Genomic DNA, 19,549 nt, shown 5'->3' with positions numbered 1-19,549 from the left:
ATTTAACTGCTGGAAACCTGGCACCTCCCACATCACATGATGTGTCGACTTTCATCATCAGCACAGCTGACGCACAGAGGGCTTTAAACAAGATCCCCAGGAAGCAGCAGGTCCTCCAAACATCCCAGAGTTTGTCTTGAAAGCCTGCGCCGAACTGGAAGGTCTTCTAACTGACAACATTAATGTTTCTCTCAGTCAAGCCATCATCCAGATGCTTCAAAGCTTCTACTGAAATCAAGAGGAAAAAATATGTTATGTCTCCTCTGAACAACAAAATGTCTGGGCAGCTTGTTAAACCACAGACCACAGCCAACCTCTATGTGCCTATTATGAATGTATAAATGTATAATCACAATAAATACAACTCTTTCAATCAGACAGCAAATGCAAGATACTTCATCACCGCTCTGTTGTTGAAAGTGAAGTGCCATGCCATAAAATCTGTTCATATAGCAACTATCTGAGCACTCCACACCAAAACAATGCAATCACAGATTACAATGGTGATACACAAGAAGCTCTCAAGGCCTCAACATGACATCATTTCTTATTATTTACTTGCTAATGCCCACAACCATCAGCATTAACAGCAATTTTTAAAGAAAACTGTATGAGTTAGAAAGTTGAATTACTCTCTGGGATTAATAAAGTATTTTGAATTCAAAATGAACTTCATCTATTTTTATCATTTTTATTTTATTTAATTTTATCTTTGCAATACCTTCAAAGCAAAATAAATACTGGTAGGTATTTTTTGTGTCTCACTTTCTCTGCACACACAGCAAGCATAGATAATCTGCCAAGCCAGAGCTGACTGAATAACATTGGGTATTATTTTTAGATTAAAGTTAAGCAAATTGTATAATTTTTATGTATTTATTAGCATTTTTGCAAATCAATTTAGACATCAAAATCAATGTTGCGTACCTTTTACGACGTGGCTGTTACTTTGCAATTAGAAAAAAAACTTCTTTTCATCTATTTTTTTTTCTTTTGATAAATTAGGTCAGCCTAAAAAAACCAAAAACAAAAAAAAAGAGCCAAACAATCAATGTGTTTCGACTGAGGCCAAATTTTAACTTTGTACTTTGAAGCTTTTGATGCAGCGGCTAATCGTTTCCTCTGAATTTTCACTATTCCTCAGTATCCTTTGGGGTCTCTTTCCAGTTGCTCTGCTACAGTGGATTATCTCTAATCCTGCATATGGCTTATTAGAATAATTACATTCACTTGTATTTAAAAGAAAAGCCATTAATACACTTCTGCTGTATTAATGAAGTGGCTTTGCTTACGAGACTTTTCAACTAGCAGTCATTTCATGTAGTAAGTGAGGTGTTTCTCTATGTTTCAGCAGCACATGGTAATCGCTTCTAGGACAATGTGTAGACTTTTACAACTGAGGTGTATAAAAGATGGTTGATTAGATTAAATAAACAGTATCAGCATCTACAAATCTGTCTATATTTGCAGAATGCTGCACACAGTCAGCTGTACAGGCATACAGGTTCAGTCAAGGACATTATAAATAGTAAAAGATGATGAATACTTACAATGGCAGCATGCAAAAATTAAAATGAAGCCAATGTCACACAGGGCCAGTTAGGTGTGAAAAGGAGAGAGATGAAAGATGATTAAGAAACGGAGCTCGCATTTGCCATTTTCACAATCAGTCACATTATACACTGACGGCAGTTTGCTTTGACATTTATCCTCATCGTGATTTAGACCCGTCCCACGATCATTAAAACATCTATCTCGTTTAATGAAAAAGGCAGGAGTGATGAAGGACCGAAAGAGCCAAGAGATTATTTCTTTCTGCTCGTCAAATACGATAACAAAAAGCGAACTGAGTATAACTGTGAAAATGACAGTATTCAGTGGGTTACCGGCATGCAGATAATGCTTTCAGAACATTGCTGAAATACACGCTGGTGTGGATTACTAACCTTGCAGTAGTGTCGAGCTAGTGGGTTCAATTACCACTACATTAGGGAAACAAGTGCAACAGAGACACAAGTTGTAAACAGAACAGCAACATATCATTGAGGATACTTGAAAAAAAGCCTGAGAAGTAAGCCTGTGAGAGTTTTCTTTTTTACATTCTGCCTGCACCGTTATATCCTCAGGGGTTCAAGATAAAAAACTGCCAATGCTAGAAGGCCAAGTTACCGATGGGAACATATCAGCATATTGATTCTCCTTGGCATTTTGTTCACCTTAAAGGGATCCACAATTAGTTGAACAACTTGGCCTAAATATGTTGTAAGTTGTCCATTAACTAAAAAAGTGCTGTTTGTCACACATAAAAACTTGCAATTACTTCAAAAATGTTATATCTTTCATTATATTTTTTGCCTGTGGAAGTTACCCTTTTTTTTTTTTTACCATGCTGGGTTCATGAGGCAGTCTGGGTCCGTTCTGTACGGGAATCTATGCAGGAATGTTAAATTTACCCGAGTTGTTTTTAATGATGTTCCGTTTGACTGTTGCATATTAAAACAATTCTACACTGTGCCGCTGTTGGCTGTAAATGAAATGTTGGGAGCACAACATTTCTCTCCAGAAGACTGAGTTATTTGCATGAGCTAAACTAATGAAGGATCTAACAGGTGGTTGTTAGCCTTCTAAGCTAAAACCACATGCCATGTTGATCGTTTTCAGCCACAAAGCATCTAAACACTGCAGCTAGCAGGCGAAATACGCTGGGAGAGAGAGGCAATGCTGGAAGCTCTTTGAAATTATAACATAGCTATTGCCACTCCACCGATACTGAATGTGAAATTACAGACCCGACACCAGACCGAAGACAAGACCTTAAACAAGTGTTACCGAACAATATTTATCTTCATTTACAAAAACCAAACAGCCTACGGTATTCTCATGGTATTGTTTTCACATGTAAAATAAATATTTCTCAGATAAAGTCTATTGTTACAAACAATTGTGGATCCCTTAAAATAAAAAAAGTGTTAGCAGGAATTTCAGAAACTCAAGCCATTGTTGTTGAGCTGGGATGGGTCTTAAAAATTTATTTCAAAAACGCCTCACCTTCAAATCAGACTAAAATTAACCTTTTTTTTTTGCAAATAATTAACGCCAAGCATGGTAGACAAGCACATAAAATACACTGATGTTTGATATTACAAAAATGTGAAAACAAAATGTGAAAAAGTTAAAAGGCTATGAAAACTTTTGAAAGGCACTGTAAGTGATGGGTTACCAACACATATAATGTGTTACTTTGATTAATTTAAATAACTTCCATTGTAAATAACAAGCACTATCCTAACTACTGCTTTGGTGCTTAAGTAAATTAGTATAATAGTTCTAGAAAGACAAAACAAAACTTTTCTGTTTGAAAAGAAACATTAAATTATATTTTCTCTCTTATGGTGAAAATAAAATTTGTGTTTTCACATTTCCATTTTGATATTTGCAAGACAAAACCTCATATTAAGACTTGCTGGTAAACTGTCCTTTTCGCAAAATGTAAGAAAGAAAAAAATCAAGTTATAAGTTTTAGGGAATTGTAATCAGATCCTCCTAGTCTCTTTAAAAGTATTTTAAATTTTGAAGAATTTGAACAAAATATTGCGAGGAGGTGCTGAGGCTGGTAGAGTGTGGGATGATCCCAGCAGGGAGCCTGGGGCTGACTCCTTTAAAGAACACATTCAGCAACTCTGCAGCATCTTCCAGCTCCACTTTTTAGTTCTCCCCTCTCAAACCTGATGAACCATCTTAATAGGCAGATGGATTCCATCTGTTCTTTCTAAGAATGTTCATAAAAACTGTCAAGGCCAAAAAAAATCTAACTAAATTACAGCACAGTTCAAGGATATTGTAATAATGTCCGTCACTGTCCACTAAACCATGCTCGGTTGCCTAACATGACTGCTGAAAACAGTTCGACCGTATCGCATAGGAGCCTGAACTGGTTTTTCAACACAATTAAATGCGACTATTTCTACAAATACTTACCATACAAAAGGAAGTTTGTGTTTGAACTGCCAAGTTTGTTGATGGCAACACATGTGTAGTTCCCGTAATCACCATCAGACACGTTATGAAAGGTCAGCTTTGACAGGGATCCCAGGTTGATGATCTCCATGCCATCAAAGCCATTAAAGATCCTGGAAAGAGAAAGAACGTCAGCAGATAAATACTCTATAAAAAATAATAATATTAATAATAATAATAAAACATTTGTTATTGAACTTGGAATCCAAGTTCTATCATTTGTAAGTGTGGCAGTGGATTTCTAATCAAGACAACTGATTAAAACTGCCTAACAAAAATAATTCTATTATAAAAAATAATTCTTCTCTTCATACTTCCATGTCCTGAGATGGAAAAATTGTAAGTCCCAATGTGATTACCTTCTGTTGTCTTTATACCACTCGAAATCTGCCTCTGGCACTGCGTCAGCCTCACACTCCAGCACTCCTCTCTGGCCCAGTGTCACTCCAGCATCTCTGCCCTCTGACACGCTCGGAGGATCTGCAAGGAGATGGCAGAAGATAGAAGAGCCATTTTGGCAAGCGCAAGGCAGCACAAAGTTCACCTTATCGGGACACAGAAGTAGCCGTTTTCCCATCTCTGTAATCTGGATAACACGGATATCCTTAAATTTAGTGGTACGTCGGAAAAAAAGTTCCAAAAAGTTTCTGATTAACTGTTTATTGCAGTACGGGTTTCGAGCATTTCAACCTTTAGTTCAAGTACATACAATTTAGAAAGAAAATCTCCTTGACATAAACTCAGATCCTTCAAAATACCTGTAAACCAGTTTTAGGCTCATCTGACCACAGAAACAAATCTTCACAAGATGCCAAGATTCAGTAAGTCTCGTAAAAGGTTGAAAAGATTGAATATTTAATATATATTGAATATATATGTCAGGATCCTGTGTGTGTGTGTGTGTGTGTGTGTGTGTGAGAGTGAGAGAGTAACGCATCTTCTCTAGCGAGGATCTTGGTGAGGAGCCAGGGCAGTCGACGCACGTGGAGATCATCAGCCTCATCAGGGTGTGGAAACAAAGGAGATGCAGATCCGTCAACCACTGCTGGAGGATTAACGCTACCGGTAGTCTCTCTCAGGCTCTCTCTCGTTGTCTGCTAGTTTAGCTGATGTTTAGTCTTTGAGCTTGTTATCTTAGTCTCTCAGCCTTGTGTTGCTCTGTCCAGGTTTCATCAAGGAGATTTCCAATTGGAGTGATCCCTCTGTTTCCTCCTACCGAGTCTCTTTCCTGCAAGGAACCTGCCTGCCTGCTCCGCCCATTCCCAGTCATCATTAGATTCTATCTGGACCTTCGGCCCACTTATCCCCACCAAAACTCCCCACGGGATCCAGGACAACCTTCCCCCTACGGTTCACCTGAACCGCCATACAAGTAAGCCGCTTCTATTTGCTTAAGGAGCACTCACCCCAGACCAGTAACGTGCGGTGAGGTTCATAGCTGGTGAGGCACTGACGTCATCTGAATCAGATTTGCAAATAGATGCATAGATTGACAGCAGTTTACAGGATGCAGAAGTTATGTTTCACTTCTGCATCCTTACACATACAAACTGTAGCTCACAAAACACACATTTCCTTAAAAAACAAAACAAAATAAATGTTATTACTGTCTTACCTTACCTAAAAAATCACTATCTCTATTATAATCTATCGCTGCACTTGACTTGCTTCCCGAATCGCTTTAGCCTAGCTCGCTGTCACTTACTCGGCAGTTGAGGAGTGAACAAGACGAACGCCTGGGATCTTGAGCGCTCTGCCATGAGGCAAGAGAACTGCCTGCCTCACCTCGAACCTGTTCTCTGCCGTTTATAATCGCTCATTACACGAAACACGTTACACAAACACAGTTGGTGACAAAAAGCACTGTACATTATATACATAAGCTAAATTATTGGAAATAAGTTCACATATTAAATTTGTTTAAACCATTTTATTGACGCCGTACAGCAACATGCTCTCTCCGCTTAGCAGCCAGCGCAGAGCCAGGGGTTGCGCAATCCAAGGTGAGGCAGAGCTCGCTGCTGCCTCACCGGCATCGCTTCCAAGCATTTGAATGGGAAAATAAGAAAATTCAGCGATTTTGAACAAATAAAAATCGAAATTGGTGAAGCTACATGAAAAATAAATATTTTTTAGTACAAACCACCGGATGAATATAACAATTTAAATTACTTTATGATTATATATTTTCTTTCTTTCCATGATGGCTGGTGAGGCACTGCCTCACCTGCCTCCCCTGACCGCACGTCACTGCCCCAGACCACCAGTAACACCGCTCTGTTTCAGGTGCCGCTGTTCGCGCATAGCTGTCAAATCCCGAGACGCTACGTGGACCTGTCTTTGTTATCCGATCATTTGTTAATAAATTCCCTTCTTCTTACTTGGACTTGTTGAGTCTGCATGTGGGTCAGAAGATTAGAGCCGAACATGGCAGAATCCTCCAGCCAATCAGACCCAGCAGAACCAACTCAGGATCCCAATCTGGATCATGCTGTGCTCGTCCGTCATGATTCCATGCTCAAGTCCTTATATGAGCAACAGGTTAACACTAACCAGCGCTTAGACCAGTTTTCCCAGATTCTCAAGGACTTTTCCCAACGACCGGTTTCTGCAGGCCCTTCTCCCGCAGTTCCGCCACCGGCTGCAGTCCCGCCTCCTGCCCTTGCCAGCGCATCCGCCTCACCGGCGCAGACATCTCCCCTCCCCGTACGATTCAAAGAGGTCTCGCCACCTACTCCGGAGCCCTACGCAGGAGAAATAGGTAAATGTGGAGGTTTTTTGTTACAGTGCTCTTTAGTTTTTTCCTTTTCACCCCAGGGTTTCCAGACAGATGCAGCAAAGATCTCCTACGTAATTGGGTTGTTAAGGGGAAGAGCGCTTAAGTGGGCGGAGGCTAAGATGGGACAGCAAACATTGTTTCAGGGCACTTATGATTCGTTTTTGTCTTCGTTTAAGCAAACCTTTGGTTATACTGAGTCTCGTTCAGAGATTACCCGCAAGCTTTGGAAGTTAAGGCAGGGTGGCCAGGCTGTGGCAGATTTCGCTATTGATTTTAGAACTTTGGCCGCTTCTTCCGGCTGGAACACGGAGGCATTAAAGGGAGCCTTTCTGCAGGCTCTGAATGACAATATAAAGGACGAATTGGCTTATCGAGATGAACCAGGATCATTGGAGGATCTCATTACACTAGCTATTAGGATAGATAATAGGATCCGGGACAGAACCCGATCCAAGAAGGATCTGCATTTCTGTTCTAACATGGCTGAATCCAATACATTCTCTACAGATCTGAGCCCTGAGGAACCTATGCAGATAGGTAGAACCAGACTCACCCCTGAGGAACGACAGCGTCGTTTGAGATCTGGAGCCTGTCTTTATTGTGGTCAGACAGGACATTATGTCGCCAACTGTAAGAATCTGCCAAAAGACAAGGCTCACCATTAGCTACGGGAGGAGTGGTGGGCAGCTCTAAGAAGAATTCCCGTTTTACCTTACCATGTTCATTGATAACTTGTAACCAGTCCTTCCAGACATTTGTTTTAGTTGATTCTGGATGTGAACAGAACCTCATGGATAACGATCTGGTTAATCAACTCCACATACCCACAGTTCCCTTCCTACTCCAGTTTTGGTCTCGGCTCTGGATGGTAAGGCTTTACCAGTTATAACTCATCGCACTATTCCCATCGAACTTTTAGTGTCGGGAAATCATCGGGAGATGATAACCTTTTTTGTTTTTCCCTCACCTCAGTCGCCAGTGGTTCTAGGCTATCCATGGCTCAACTGCCATAATCCTCACCTTGACTGGAGGAGCAGTCGGGTGGAGTCTTGGAGCAAACACTGTTTATCATCATGTCTGCAATCTGCTCTTCCCCCAGCAGTTTCTCATCCAGAGGATGAACCCTCCCCAGTCGACTTGGCCAACGTGCCATCCGAATACCATAACCTCCACATGGTTTTCAGTAAGTCCAGAGCTCTCTCTCTCCCTCCTCATCGTCCATACGATTGTCCTATTGACCTCCTTCCAGGAGCACCTCTGCCCACCAGCCGTCTGTACAGCATATCCAAACCCGAAAGAGAGAGCATGGAGAAGTACATCAGTGAATCCCTGGCAGCTGGCATAATCCGTTCTTCTACCTCACCCGTTGGAGCCGGCTTCTTCTTCGTCGGTAAGAAGGATGGAACACTCAGACCTTGTATCGATTACAGGGCGTTAAACCAAATCACTGTTAAGAATAAATACCCACTACCATTACTCGCTTCAGCTTTGGAACTCGTTCAGGGGGCCACCATATTCACCAAGCTTGATCTCCGTAATGCTTACCATTTAATCAGAATGCGAGAGGGAGACGAGTGGAAAACGCGCTAGGACACCACTCGCCATTTTGAATATTTGGTTATGCCCTTTGGTCTCATGAATGCACCAGCAGTGTTCCAGTCGCTAGTTAATGATGTCCTTAGGGATTATCTTAATCAGTTTGTTTTTGTCTATCTTGATGACATCCTTATTTTTTCGAGATCCTTAGAGGAACATAGGGAGCATGTTCGTCTGGTTCTTCAGCGTCTTTTGGAGAACCAGCTGTTCGTGAAGGCTGAGAAATGCGAGTTCCATGCGTCGTCAGTGACATTCCTGGGTTATGTTTTGAGCAGCGGGCAGGTGAAGACGGACCCGGCTAAGGTTCAGGCGGTCTTGGACTGGCCAACCCCAACATCTCGTAAACAACTTCAACGTTTTCTGGGGTTTGCCAATTTCTACAGACCGTTCATTAAGAACTATAGTCAGACTGTCCTACCTCTCACCAGCCTGACATCCACCAAGGCTAGTTTTAGTTGGTCACCTACAGCAGAACAAAGTTTCTTAGAACTGAAGAGGAGGTTTGCTGCTGCGCCCATCCTCATGCAGCCTGACCCCCTGAAGCAGTTTGTTGTCGAGGTGGATGCCTCCGATTCTGGAGTGGGGGCAGTTCTGTCACAAGTTTCTTCCAGTGACAACAGATTACACCCCTGTGCGTTCTTCTCCCGTCGTCTATCATCAGCAGAAAGAAACTACGATGTAGGAGATAGGGAACTTTTGGCCATGAAGATGGCTTTTGATGAGTGGCGTCACTGGTTAGAGGGGGCTGAGCATCCCATTGTTGTCTGGACTGACCACAAGAACCTTGCTTACCTTCAGCAAGCTAAGAGGTTGAACCCCAGACAGTCCCGCTGGTCTCTCTTTTTCTCCAGGTTCAACTTTACTATCTCATACAGGCCAGGTTCCAGAAACACCAAGCCAGACGCACTTTCTAGACTCTTCTCCTCAGATCATGACGCACCAGCTGCCACCATCATTCCACCATCGTGTGTAGTTGGAGCCCTTTCTTGGGAGATTAAGGACCAGGTGCTGGCAGCTCAACAGACCGAACCTGGTCCTGTTAATAAACCACCCAACCGTTTATGCGTCCCTCTTCAGTCAGAGCTCGTCTTATTCATTGGGCTCACACAGCAAAGTTTTCGTGTCATCCTGGCATTAATAGAACTGTCACCCTGATCAGACGGAACTTTTGGTGGCCATCTTTATTTAGAGATGTAAAGGACTACGTGCTGGCCTGTTCAGTTTGTGCTCGTAATAAGACTCGGAATCAACCTCCTAGTGGGTTACTTCACCCACTTCCTGTTCCCAAACGTCCCTGGTCACATATAGCTCTCGATTTACTGGGTTACCACCTTCAAAAGGCTTCACCACCATCCTAACTGTCGTAGACCGTTTCTCTAAGGCCTGCCACCTGGTTCCCTTACGAAAACTCCCCACCGCCATGCAGACTGCTCAGCTCCTGACCAAACATGTGTTTCGCCTGCATGGCATTCCCGCTGAAATTCTTTCTGACAGAGGTCCGCAGTTTGTTTCGAGAGTTTGGAAGGGTTTTGGGACAGCCCTGGGAGCCAAGGTTGCCCTTAGTTCTGGGTTTCACCCCCAGACTAATGGTCAGACTGAGCGTCTGAACCAGGAGCTTGAGGCCGCCCTTCGTTGTCTCTGTTCTTCGCACCCTTCCTCCTGGAGTGTACACTTACCTTGGGTGGAGTACGCCCACAACAGTCACACTTCAACTGCTACTGGTCTTTCTCCTTTTGAGTCGTCTCTTGGTTATCAGCCTCCTCTGTTTCCGTCGGATGAACAACAAGCATCAGTCACCTCTGTCCGCCATCACCTCCGCCGTTGCAGACACATCTGGGCCCTTACTAATGCTGCCCTCAACCGGACGGCCGAGGTGAATCGCAGATTGGCAGATCGTAAGAGAACCCCTGCCCCTTCATTCTCACCTGGACAGGAGGTTTGGCTTTCCACACGTGATATCAATCTCAAATCATCAAATCGCAAACTGTCCCCTCGATTTATTGGTCCTTTTAAAATAACCTCTGTTCTCAGTCCTTTAGCCGTGCGCCTCAAACTGCCTGAGGGATTGAAGATTCATCCTGTTTTTCATGTCTCCCTCCTTAAGCCTGTCCGTTCTAGTCCTCTTTGTCCCCCTTCCGGACCCCCGCCGCCCGCCCGGGATATCGATGGCCACCCTGCCTATGACGTCACTAAGATCCTGGCTGTTCGTCGTCGGGGTAGAGGATTCCAGTATTTAGTGGACTGGCGTGGTTATGGGCCTGAGGAACGGTCTTGGGTTCCCCGTTCGTTCATCCTCGACCCTGATCTCATTCGGGACTTTGAGGCTTCGCATGGGTCGTCCTTGTCCCGACCGCCAGGAGGCGGTCTTTAGTGGGGGGGTGGTGTCAGGATCCTGTGTGTGTGTGTGTGTGTGTGTGTGAGTGAGAGAGTAACGCATCTTCTCTAGCGAGGATCTTGGTGAGGAGCCAGGGCAGTCGACGCACGTGGAGATCATCAGCCTCATCAGGGTGTGGAAACAAAGGAGATGCAGATCCGTCAACCACTGCTGGAGGATTAACGCTACCGGTAGTCTCTCTCAGGCTCTCTCGTTGTCTGCTAGTTTAGCTGATGTTTAGTCTTTGAGCTTGTTATCTTAGTCTCTCAGCCTTGTGTTGCTCTGTCCAGGTTTCATCAAGGAGATTTCCAATTGGAGTGATCCCTCTGTTTCCTCCTACCGAGTCTCTTTCCTGCAAGGAACCTGCCTGCCTGCTCCGCCCATTCCCAGTCATCATTAGATTCTATCTGGACCTTCGGCCCACTTATCCCCACCAAAACTCCCCACGGGATCCAGGACAACCTTCCCCCTACGGTTCACCTGAACCGCCATACAAGTAAGCCGCTTCTATTTGCTTAAGGAGCACTCACCCCAGACCACCAGTAACACCGCTCTGTTTCAGGTGCCGCTGTTCGCGCATAGCTGTCAAATCCCGAGACGCTACGTGGACCTGTCTTTGTTATCCGATCTTTTGTTAATAAATTCCCTTCATCTTACTTGGACTTGTTGAGTCTGCATGTGGGTCAGAAGATTAGAGCCGAACATGGCAATATAAAGAGAATAAATAGATCTATAAAGTGAGTTTTAAGCCAGACTTTGAAGAACAGGATGAATTGGACAAACGTAATGTTTTTGCGTCTATTTTAAAAGCTCAACAGTGGGAATTTGTACAAGCCACAGTCTGGATATTTCACCTACTTATCCCAGAATGAAGTGCCGCAATAATCAAGTCTAGATGAAATAACACACAAGTGACCTTTTTCTATATCTGCAGCAGGTAGAAAAGTCCGAAGTCTGAGCTTATCTGTCTCAGTTGTTTTAAGCACCTGGACTGTGGAACATAAAACAAAAAGCGCTGAGTTGAAAACAACACAAAATGAACCAGATAATAAATCAGTCTTCAGCAGGAAAAGGTTTTAAATGTCAGTACAGTTGGGATCAAAAATATAGCAGTGCCACCAGAGTTTAATGGGACGCAAAAGTAAGAATTGTCTTCAAAGCAAAGAGAACTCATGGCATATCTTTGTGGGATTTAACAGATTGTTTGATAGGAATTATATTTAGGTTAACTGTTTGGAGTCTCCTGTACAAATATGAAATGTTTGAACCCTTTTTGGGGTTTGTACATGACGCATTTCAACAATAGAAAAGGGAATCTTCAAATATCATTTATGTCTTTGGAGGATGTTGAATTATTTTCAAAATTAATTGTCAAGAAAGTTGATAAAAATTCAAAGCGCATAACACTAGATAGATATATCTCTTTGCACATGTGGCCTGGGTGTATGGTTTATTTAAAATTAAATGACTTTACGAATCTAAAACGGATATTAAATGTTGCTTAGACACATAATATCCAAGGTACTCATGCAGAAGTCTGTATTGCAGCAAGTCTGAAGAAGCCTCTGACTGAAGACTCTGGTTGCAAAGCAGTCTCATAAAGAGGATGTTCAGAGTTGTCCATAAGATTACATCAAAGATATGCAGCATCTTTTTTAAATAAATGTTGATACAAACATGTCTGTAAAGCACTCACAAGGATGATTATAAAAAAGAAAAAACTGAAAATAAAGCTTCAGTTTTAAGTGTTTGGTTTTCGTCCTTTATCTTGGTTCTTCATCTATCAGCACATTTGTCAGAAGGTTTAGAACAGACATATTTTTGCCTCCATTAAGAATTTTTAATTTTTCTGCTATTTTGTTGCTGTGCTATCGCTAGGTGGTGCTACAACATTTATAAGAATTAAGGCTTAAGTTTTTATGTTGTAAATTGTCTTTCTGTCAACATTTCTGTTAGAATGTCAACAATGGAAAGAGTGTCTTAGCCTGCTAATTCAAGCTTCCTGTAGTAGAAAACTGTAACACATGGCTAACCCTATCTTTGTGCATTAGGTAGTAAATAAAGAGCAGTGTGTTATTTCAGCAGTTTATATCAGTCAACCTTTTTGTTGACTGATAAAACTTTATCAAACTGTGTTGTTGTTCCAAAGCTAGCTTGAGTTATTTTTCACCTTCATGTTGTGGCTAACTCTAATTCAGCGCTACTGCTAGCCTGTTCATAACCAGTAAAAACAAGACAACTGTTTTAATTGTGCTCATTTTGTTATTGTCATCTGTGTTGGTGCTTTGGCAACTGACATTCTTTGTTGGAATCTCGTCCACATGAAGCCTGATACCCAGCGGTGGACTGGCATATGACTGGAGATTTCCCTGATGGGCTGGTGCTTCATCCCATAGAGGAGCTGTCACGCTCACTCTGGAGTCAAGCAGCACGCCGTTGTTTTGCAGCAGCGGCACAATGCCTCAAACTACGCCACATATCACACGCCTCCTCTACCTCTCCCTTTGCTCCAGTCAGGCAGATCTCGGTGCAAGTGGACCTGCAAAGACATGAACGAGTGCTGCAGGGCCAGCCGGTTGACCGTGAACGCGGAGAACAGGAAAACTCGTCCCATAAATCTCAGCCTAAGAAACAAATAGTTTTCGTGGCGCTTATTAAAAACTCAACAGTGACGAAACAGGAAAGCCTCGTCTCTGCTAGAGCCACATAAATTATGTGTTTGTTTTTGTCTCACATCCAGCACTGAGATGTGCAGTGCCGTGGCTCTAGCTTGTCATGCAAGGCCACCCCAAGGTTTTCTGGGGCCTTAAGCAGAATATGGTTTTGGGGCCCCTCTTCCTGTTAAAGACATCACAACCAGAGGAGTGGGGACAAGATTAATTGCCCAAGCTTTAAAGCTTAATTGCTGACATGCATCTGGTGAACGAAACATGCTCAAACATAAAGATTAAACTCATAGCATCAGATTGTAGCTATGGGAACAACAATCAAGCTACAAGTAACATTAAATAAATCCACATCTTCAGAGAACATGGAGCAGCAAAAGCAAACTACAAACCGAAAGGTGTCGCTGAAAAGTTGAGTGATTATAAAAAAAGAACACCGTCAAAGAAAGGGCAGCTACTAATGTCAATACTTTGGCTCTGTTTGGTGGACAGTAGAGGTGGACTGGAGCTGCTTTCAGAGATTACTTTGATAAGAAACTGAAGATCAATCCCATAAAGGAATGGCTAAAACAGTGGGGGAATACATCTGTGCTGCAGAATATCATCTCCAGAACAGATGATATTCAAAAAAATACAGAAACTTGTGTGTTTATTGCACGATAAAAAAGTAACAGAGTTAAAAGACAGTGAATTAATGCCGAATGGACACTTTCATTTTCACACATACAGTATATGTATTAATATTAAAAGACCACTATAAAATTGTTATATTAAAATGTCAAGCAAACAGTTGAAGGTGGGTCAGCATATAAAGCTGCTTCTACTTTCTTAGTATTCAAGGTTCTCCGGTTCTGTTACTCGTCACATTGAGCATTTTGTGACCATTTGTTCCTTTTGCATTTATCGAACAGCTCATATTTCCAATGAAACTATTTTGGGAGGTCCAATATGGAATCATGGATCATGCAGGCTGTATCGACATCAAGCCTTCGTTGAGGACCCGTATCTTCAGTGCTGCCACACTGACAACGGTGACAGGCTGTCTTCTGTCCACCGCTCCGCAGGAATATTTCTCCAGTGTCTTGTCAAGGATTCGCGTTGGTATTGATCACTGACCTCATTCTGGTCAGGCTTTACCAAGCTCAACGGCCTTTTTCTTCTCTCGTCTGCACTTTTTTCGTTCTTTGAGTAATTCTTAAATAACAGGCTTTCGGGGTTTTTTGAGTATTACTCTATTCTATCATTCTATTTTTTTATCGAATGCTGCACAATTTATACCTGTAGAAATAATCAAAATTTTAATTTGTTTGAATTAACTTCTTTCATTTCTTTCTTTCATTCCTTCTTTCTTTCTTACGCTGCTTACTCAAATGGTGGTCTGAAAGCAAAAGCAGTGAAATCATAATTAAAATCATATGTCGGGTGCACTTCGGACTCAGCCCTTTAACTAAAGTCAACAAGTGAAGTTGGATCGGACTCGGGCCAGGTCAGATTTTTTTAGGCCTGATCTGAACTCTCTTTATTGACCGCAATAACTTGGACCATAAAAAGTAATTATTTCTGTATCGCATAAATAAGATTGATATAAGAGGGCATAGTAATGTGAACAAATAATAACGTCACCAGCATTCAAACTTCCACCTGTGGTTCTATGCACTGACATCTTTGACCTCTGAGTGTGACCCCAGATTTAGCCATAATTTTGCCACATTAAAGATTATGTGGCAAAATTAAGAAGAAAGTATCAGAAGATACAATTCAATTAAATTTCAACAGTTGATCAAACCTAACTACTACATAAAGTCAAATAATTGGTAAGTATTCATCTAGTAGAGCTACACTATCCTCATCACAAATACATCATCTAATACATAAATAACTCAATAATGCATCCATGATGACTAACTGAAATGAGCGAGCAAACACTTGCAGCAGATATTCTGCATTTGGACTCACAGTTGACAGTGATGTCTACAGTCTGAACGTCTGTGTCGATGTCATTGACAGCCGTGCATTCGTAAACCCCTGCTTTCTGTCTGGAGATGGATGAGATTTCCAGCAGCTCATCATCTGAAGCCAGGTCCCCTGTGAAAGATCACACACAGAGTGGAGAGGGTCATTAACACTTAATATGGTGAGTCAACATCTGTGGCCTCATTTGGTGTTAGTGTCACTGTGTTGCATCTCCTCATATTGTCGGATGATAGGAGGAGGAAGATGTTGATTACAGAGGCTAATGGATAGTTTGTAAAACTATGTGATTCAGCATTTCTTCCTTGTTGCTTTTGCACGACAACAGTAGTCATTCTGACGCTTTGTAAATTGCAGGGAGCCTCCCACTATCAAAACACCAGAACTTCAACCGAGTAACAGTGGTGTGTTGAGGTTTCTCCCACGATTGAACAACAGCAATTTGGTCTGACATGACCAGACACACTCTGTGCATGTTGGAGCCCAGGCTGGTAAATATCGTGACACATGCCCACTTCTGTCTGCCTTTCATACCCGTGTATTGTCTCTTTAGACACTTACAAAGAGGCTTCTTGAGCACATTGACATTTTCAGAGTAGTACTCGTGATTAGCGCTTTGTTCAGCCCCCCACTCATCGTTTCTTGTCTGCCAAAACGTCCATATCATTCTCCTCTCTTGTGCCTGAAAGCACCTAAGTCTGCTGTAGAGATATATGAGAAAGTGAACGGGATGAAATACCAGATCTGGTTCTTTTAATTTCATCAGTAGGACGTGTTTGACAGAGAAACATAATACAGCCTTCAGTGCAGAAAACAAAAAGCCATAATTGACACCACGTTCCCTCCAAAGACGTTAAAAGTGACTAATAAAATGCTCACAGACTCACTTGACTGGGTTTGAGTACATTACCGAATTGCACCTGGGAAGGCTGTTAAGAGGATGGAAAGTCTCTGTGACACTCGTCACCTGATGAGAAGTATCAGGAGGGCCGATGCTTTAAAAGTGTGCAGATTTCAGCTTCACTTTTCCTCAGTGGGATTTATAGTATTATTAAGTCACCAGCAGAGACTTAATAATGTCTGTTAAAGACACAGTAAAACCTCAGCGGACAGCTAATCATGATAAGGCTGAGGAGCTGATTTCCTGCCAGGTCCTGCAGCCAAAGCATATGTCTAACATGATAAGAGTGTGCATAAATCACAGCTCACTTGGCCCACCGGTTTGAGAATTATACCGTAGTTCTATAAAACAAAAACACACACAACATATCTGGGTTTTTTTAAATGTTGTTTGATTTTGTAAATACATTTAAAGTAAATATAACCCTCATGAAACCCGAGGCACAGAAATTCGCCATCCTGGTAAAAACTGCACCTTAACCGACCGCCTGTAAGTAAAACAAAAGAATTAAAAAGGCCAACAATTAAAAGATTTCACCGATATAATGAGAATAGAACGATATAAAGAGTTGAAAATCGTTTATGTGTCTATTGAACCTTAAAATAACAGGAAAAAAACAGACTCTGATGTCTGTACTTTTTCCTCAGTCTCTGTTTCTCTACCTTCTTCTAGAGGAAAGGAGGCAGACGAAGCACTTTCTGTAACCAGCGTTTCATACCACTCTCTGCCTTTCAATGTTTACATTTTAATTTTGCGCAGCCCCCAAAACAATGATCCACACCAAAATCCAAAATGTGTGTTTTCAATGCTAACCAAGGCGATCACATTGAAGCCTGAACTTCTTTGTCAGTCTCACTGTGACTATCCTAAAATCCTGCTGCTCACACTTTTTTCATCCCTTCCCCCTCCTGGGACTCACAGACATCATGACAAACATAGTTTGTATTTAAAATGTTGCCTGAAGAACTTAAACTTCCTCGCGCTCTTAGTTTACTTAGATCTGGAGTGTAATATTCTCATCGGTGTGTGCACATGTTGGAAAGGTCTTCCCAGCCGTCTCATGGGTGAGTGTGTAACCAACACTGACCTCTGTGCAGCAACCCCAGGTGCAGTGCATTTTTTCTGGTTTTGCGTGGAAAATTAAAATTGTTGGTTGTTTCAGATGCCTGTTAAGATCCTCGTAGCGGCAGACAAGCTACATTCTGGTGTTTTCGCATCGAAGAACCAAAAGTGTTGCAGTAAATTTCTTGGTGCAAAGCCAGGCAAGCAAAATTAGAGACTTAGTCCAGTATAAAGCAGTCCATAATATTCATATTTATTTCTCCTGCAGTTTAATTACCTTTCGATACATTTTCTTCAACCTTGAGCTCCATATCTACACACACCTCAACACCAGTTTATTTGATATAAAGCCTATGCTGGTGAGAATGACTTTGCAATATTTAGTGAAGTTTTATCAAATAAGTTTTAAAAAATCATAATAATTTTAAGTAATTGCACTTTAACTGATTGTTGGTTTCTGACCACTTTAAATTGACTCAGATGCCTCTCACCCACTTCCTTTGAATGCCTGCAGCGCCATCCAACATTCAGAAAAATACAATAAAATAAAAACATTTTCCCATAGTCAAAAACAACATGGATTCTGCTTGCAATTTCAGCAGCGATGCAAAGCTACCCTTGACTTTCAGTGGCTTAGCCTTTGTTAAATAGGACTTCTGGCTTTGTGGCCTATTCATTAGCAGGAGAGTACTTTGTCCTACACTGCCGTCAAAGTGACAGGGCAGGTCATCAGGGAGACCACACAGAAGACGGTTTCCAGAAGAAGAAAGCAGAGAGAGAAGGGATGTCTCAGGAGAGGTTGGGCAGAAGATAATGTACCCTCTCTGTGTCCCTGAAATGCTATGTTCAAACTCAAGGGCAAAGAAGAAAATGGGGTAGAAAATGGAAAGCGACAAAGACATTTGGGCGCAGGGCAAGGTGAGCAACTTAGTGGGGAGAGAAGTGGAGGACAGTAAGAGCAGATGCTTGAGGGATGCACACATTTCAGGAAAGAGTGTGGAGACACAAAGAGGGTAGATTCAAATTGATGAACTGAAGCAGGCAGGGGAAAGGAAATTGAAGTAGAATAGCGGATAAGATTTGCTTAGACGGTAGCAAGCGTAAGCCACGACAAACTGGGAATCAAAAAGCTGTAACCGGCTTGCTTGTGAGTGAAAGGTCACTGAGTGAAGAGCTTTAAGAGACGAGGTGGCGACGGCACCACACTTAGGCTGTTTTGACTGGGAATAAGAAAGAAAGTCTGCATTATTGAAATAAAGCACAAGAAAAGAGAAAACCCCAATAAGCCATCCATCGAATGAGTTTAACTCTTAAATTATGCCTGTGTGAGATGAGAGCATCCATGTGCTTCTGCTGAATATCAGCCATCAGCATATGGCATTTCCTAATTTGCCAGGGCCCTTTTGATATTTTTATTTTTCCCTTTGAAGAAACCAAACATAAAAAGATTTACAGAGGAAAAAATAGAGTCTTGGTAAAACTGTAGCTCTGGGTCTGCGTTACCATGAAACAAGGCAGCTTAATGTCTTCTGAAACGGTTGCTAGCACACAGTATCAGTTGGACTACAGATTTGGCTTGTCAATAGCTTTCACACTGTTTTGTAACATATTGTAAGCAGTGTTGTGAAATGAAAGGATACAACATTTGTAGAGATAGGCTTAGAGCAGAATCGTTTGGGAAGTCTAAATTGTTAATATTAGATGTTTATTGGAGCCTGAAAGCCACGCATCTGGCTAAGGAAGCTCAGGCTACGTTTGCACGAGACCGCGGTCTGAAAACTGATGGTATTTTCAATGTTGATTAGGGAAAAGTTCCATGTAAACAGAAGACCACCAAGACATGTTGACTCTCCTGTAGTTATACGGCCAGGACACTAGGTGGTGCTGTCATTTTAACATGCGTTTTTGGCTTGTAGCTTTCATTTCACCTAGAAAACAGTACACAAAACATAGGAGCAACAAGCAAGAGGAAAAGACCAAAATTTCCATCACTTAGGGTGAATAGGGTGACCAGACGTCCTCTTTTTCCCGGACATGTCCTACTTTTCAGACCTAAAAAAATGTCCGGGGGGAATTTCAAAATTGTCCGGGATTTTGGTCAACTGCCTCAAAACACATTACATAGCTTACAGTGCATTGTGATCACATTGCCACTCCGTTCCACTACTCCATTCCAGGTTTCT

At 42.0% G+C, this 19,549-nt stretch overlaps 1 protein-coding gene across 6 annotated transcripts in view; it reads right to left on the bottom strand.

The window, feature by feature from the left end:
• The window catches only part of ntm (neurotrimin), a 253,225-nt gene that overhangs the window by 1,710 nt on the left and 231,966 nt on the right, over nt 1-19,549 (bottom strand). For 3 of the 6 annotated variants that reach the window (XM_044140619.1, XM_044140621.1, XM_044140614.1), the window contains 4 exons: nt 15,389-15,517; nt 4,377-4,497; nt 3,979-4,130; nt 1,947-1,982 (listed from right to left, as the gene is read on the bottom strand). In XM_044140619.1, the coding sequence (XP_043996554.1) occupies nt 1,947-1,982; nt 3,979-4,130; nt 4,377-4,497; nt 15,389-15,517 (438 nt within the window). The remainder of the gene's footprint in view (nt 1-1,946; nt 1,983-3,978; nt 4,131-4,376; nt 4,498-15,388; nt 15,518-19,549) is intronic. The other 3 variants (XM_044140620.1, XM_044140615.1, XM_044140618.1) reach the window with 1 other exon arrangement.

The sequence above is a fragment of the Gambusia affinis genome, linkage group LG15 (assembly GCF_019740435.1).
Source record: "Gambusia affinis linkage group LG15, SWU_Gaff_1.0, whole genome shotgun sequence".
In the NCBI taxonomy this organism is placed as follows: Eukaryota; Metazoa; Chordata; class Actinopteri; order Cyprinodontiformes; family Poeciliidae; genus Gambusia; species Gambusia affinis.
Note: the sequence above shows the minus strand (reverse complement) of the source record. Positions and strands in the feature narration are given on the sequence as shown.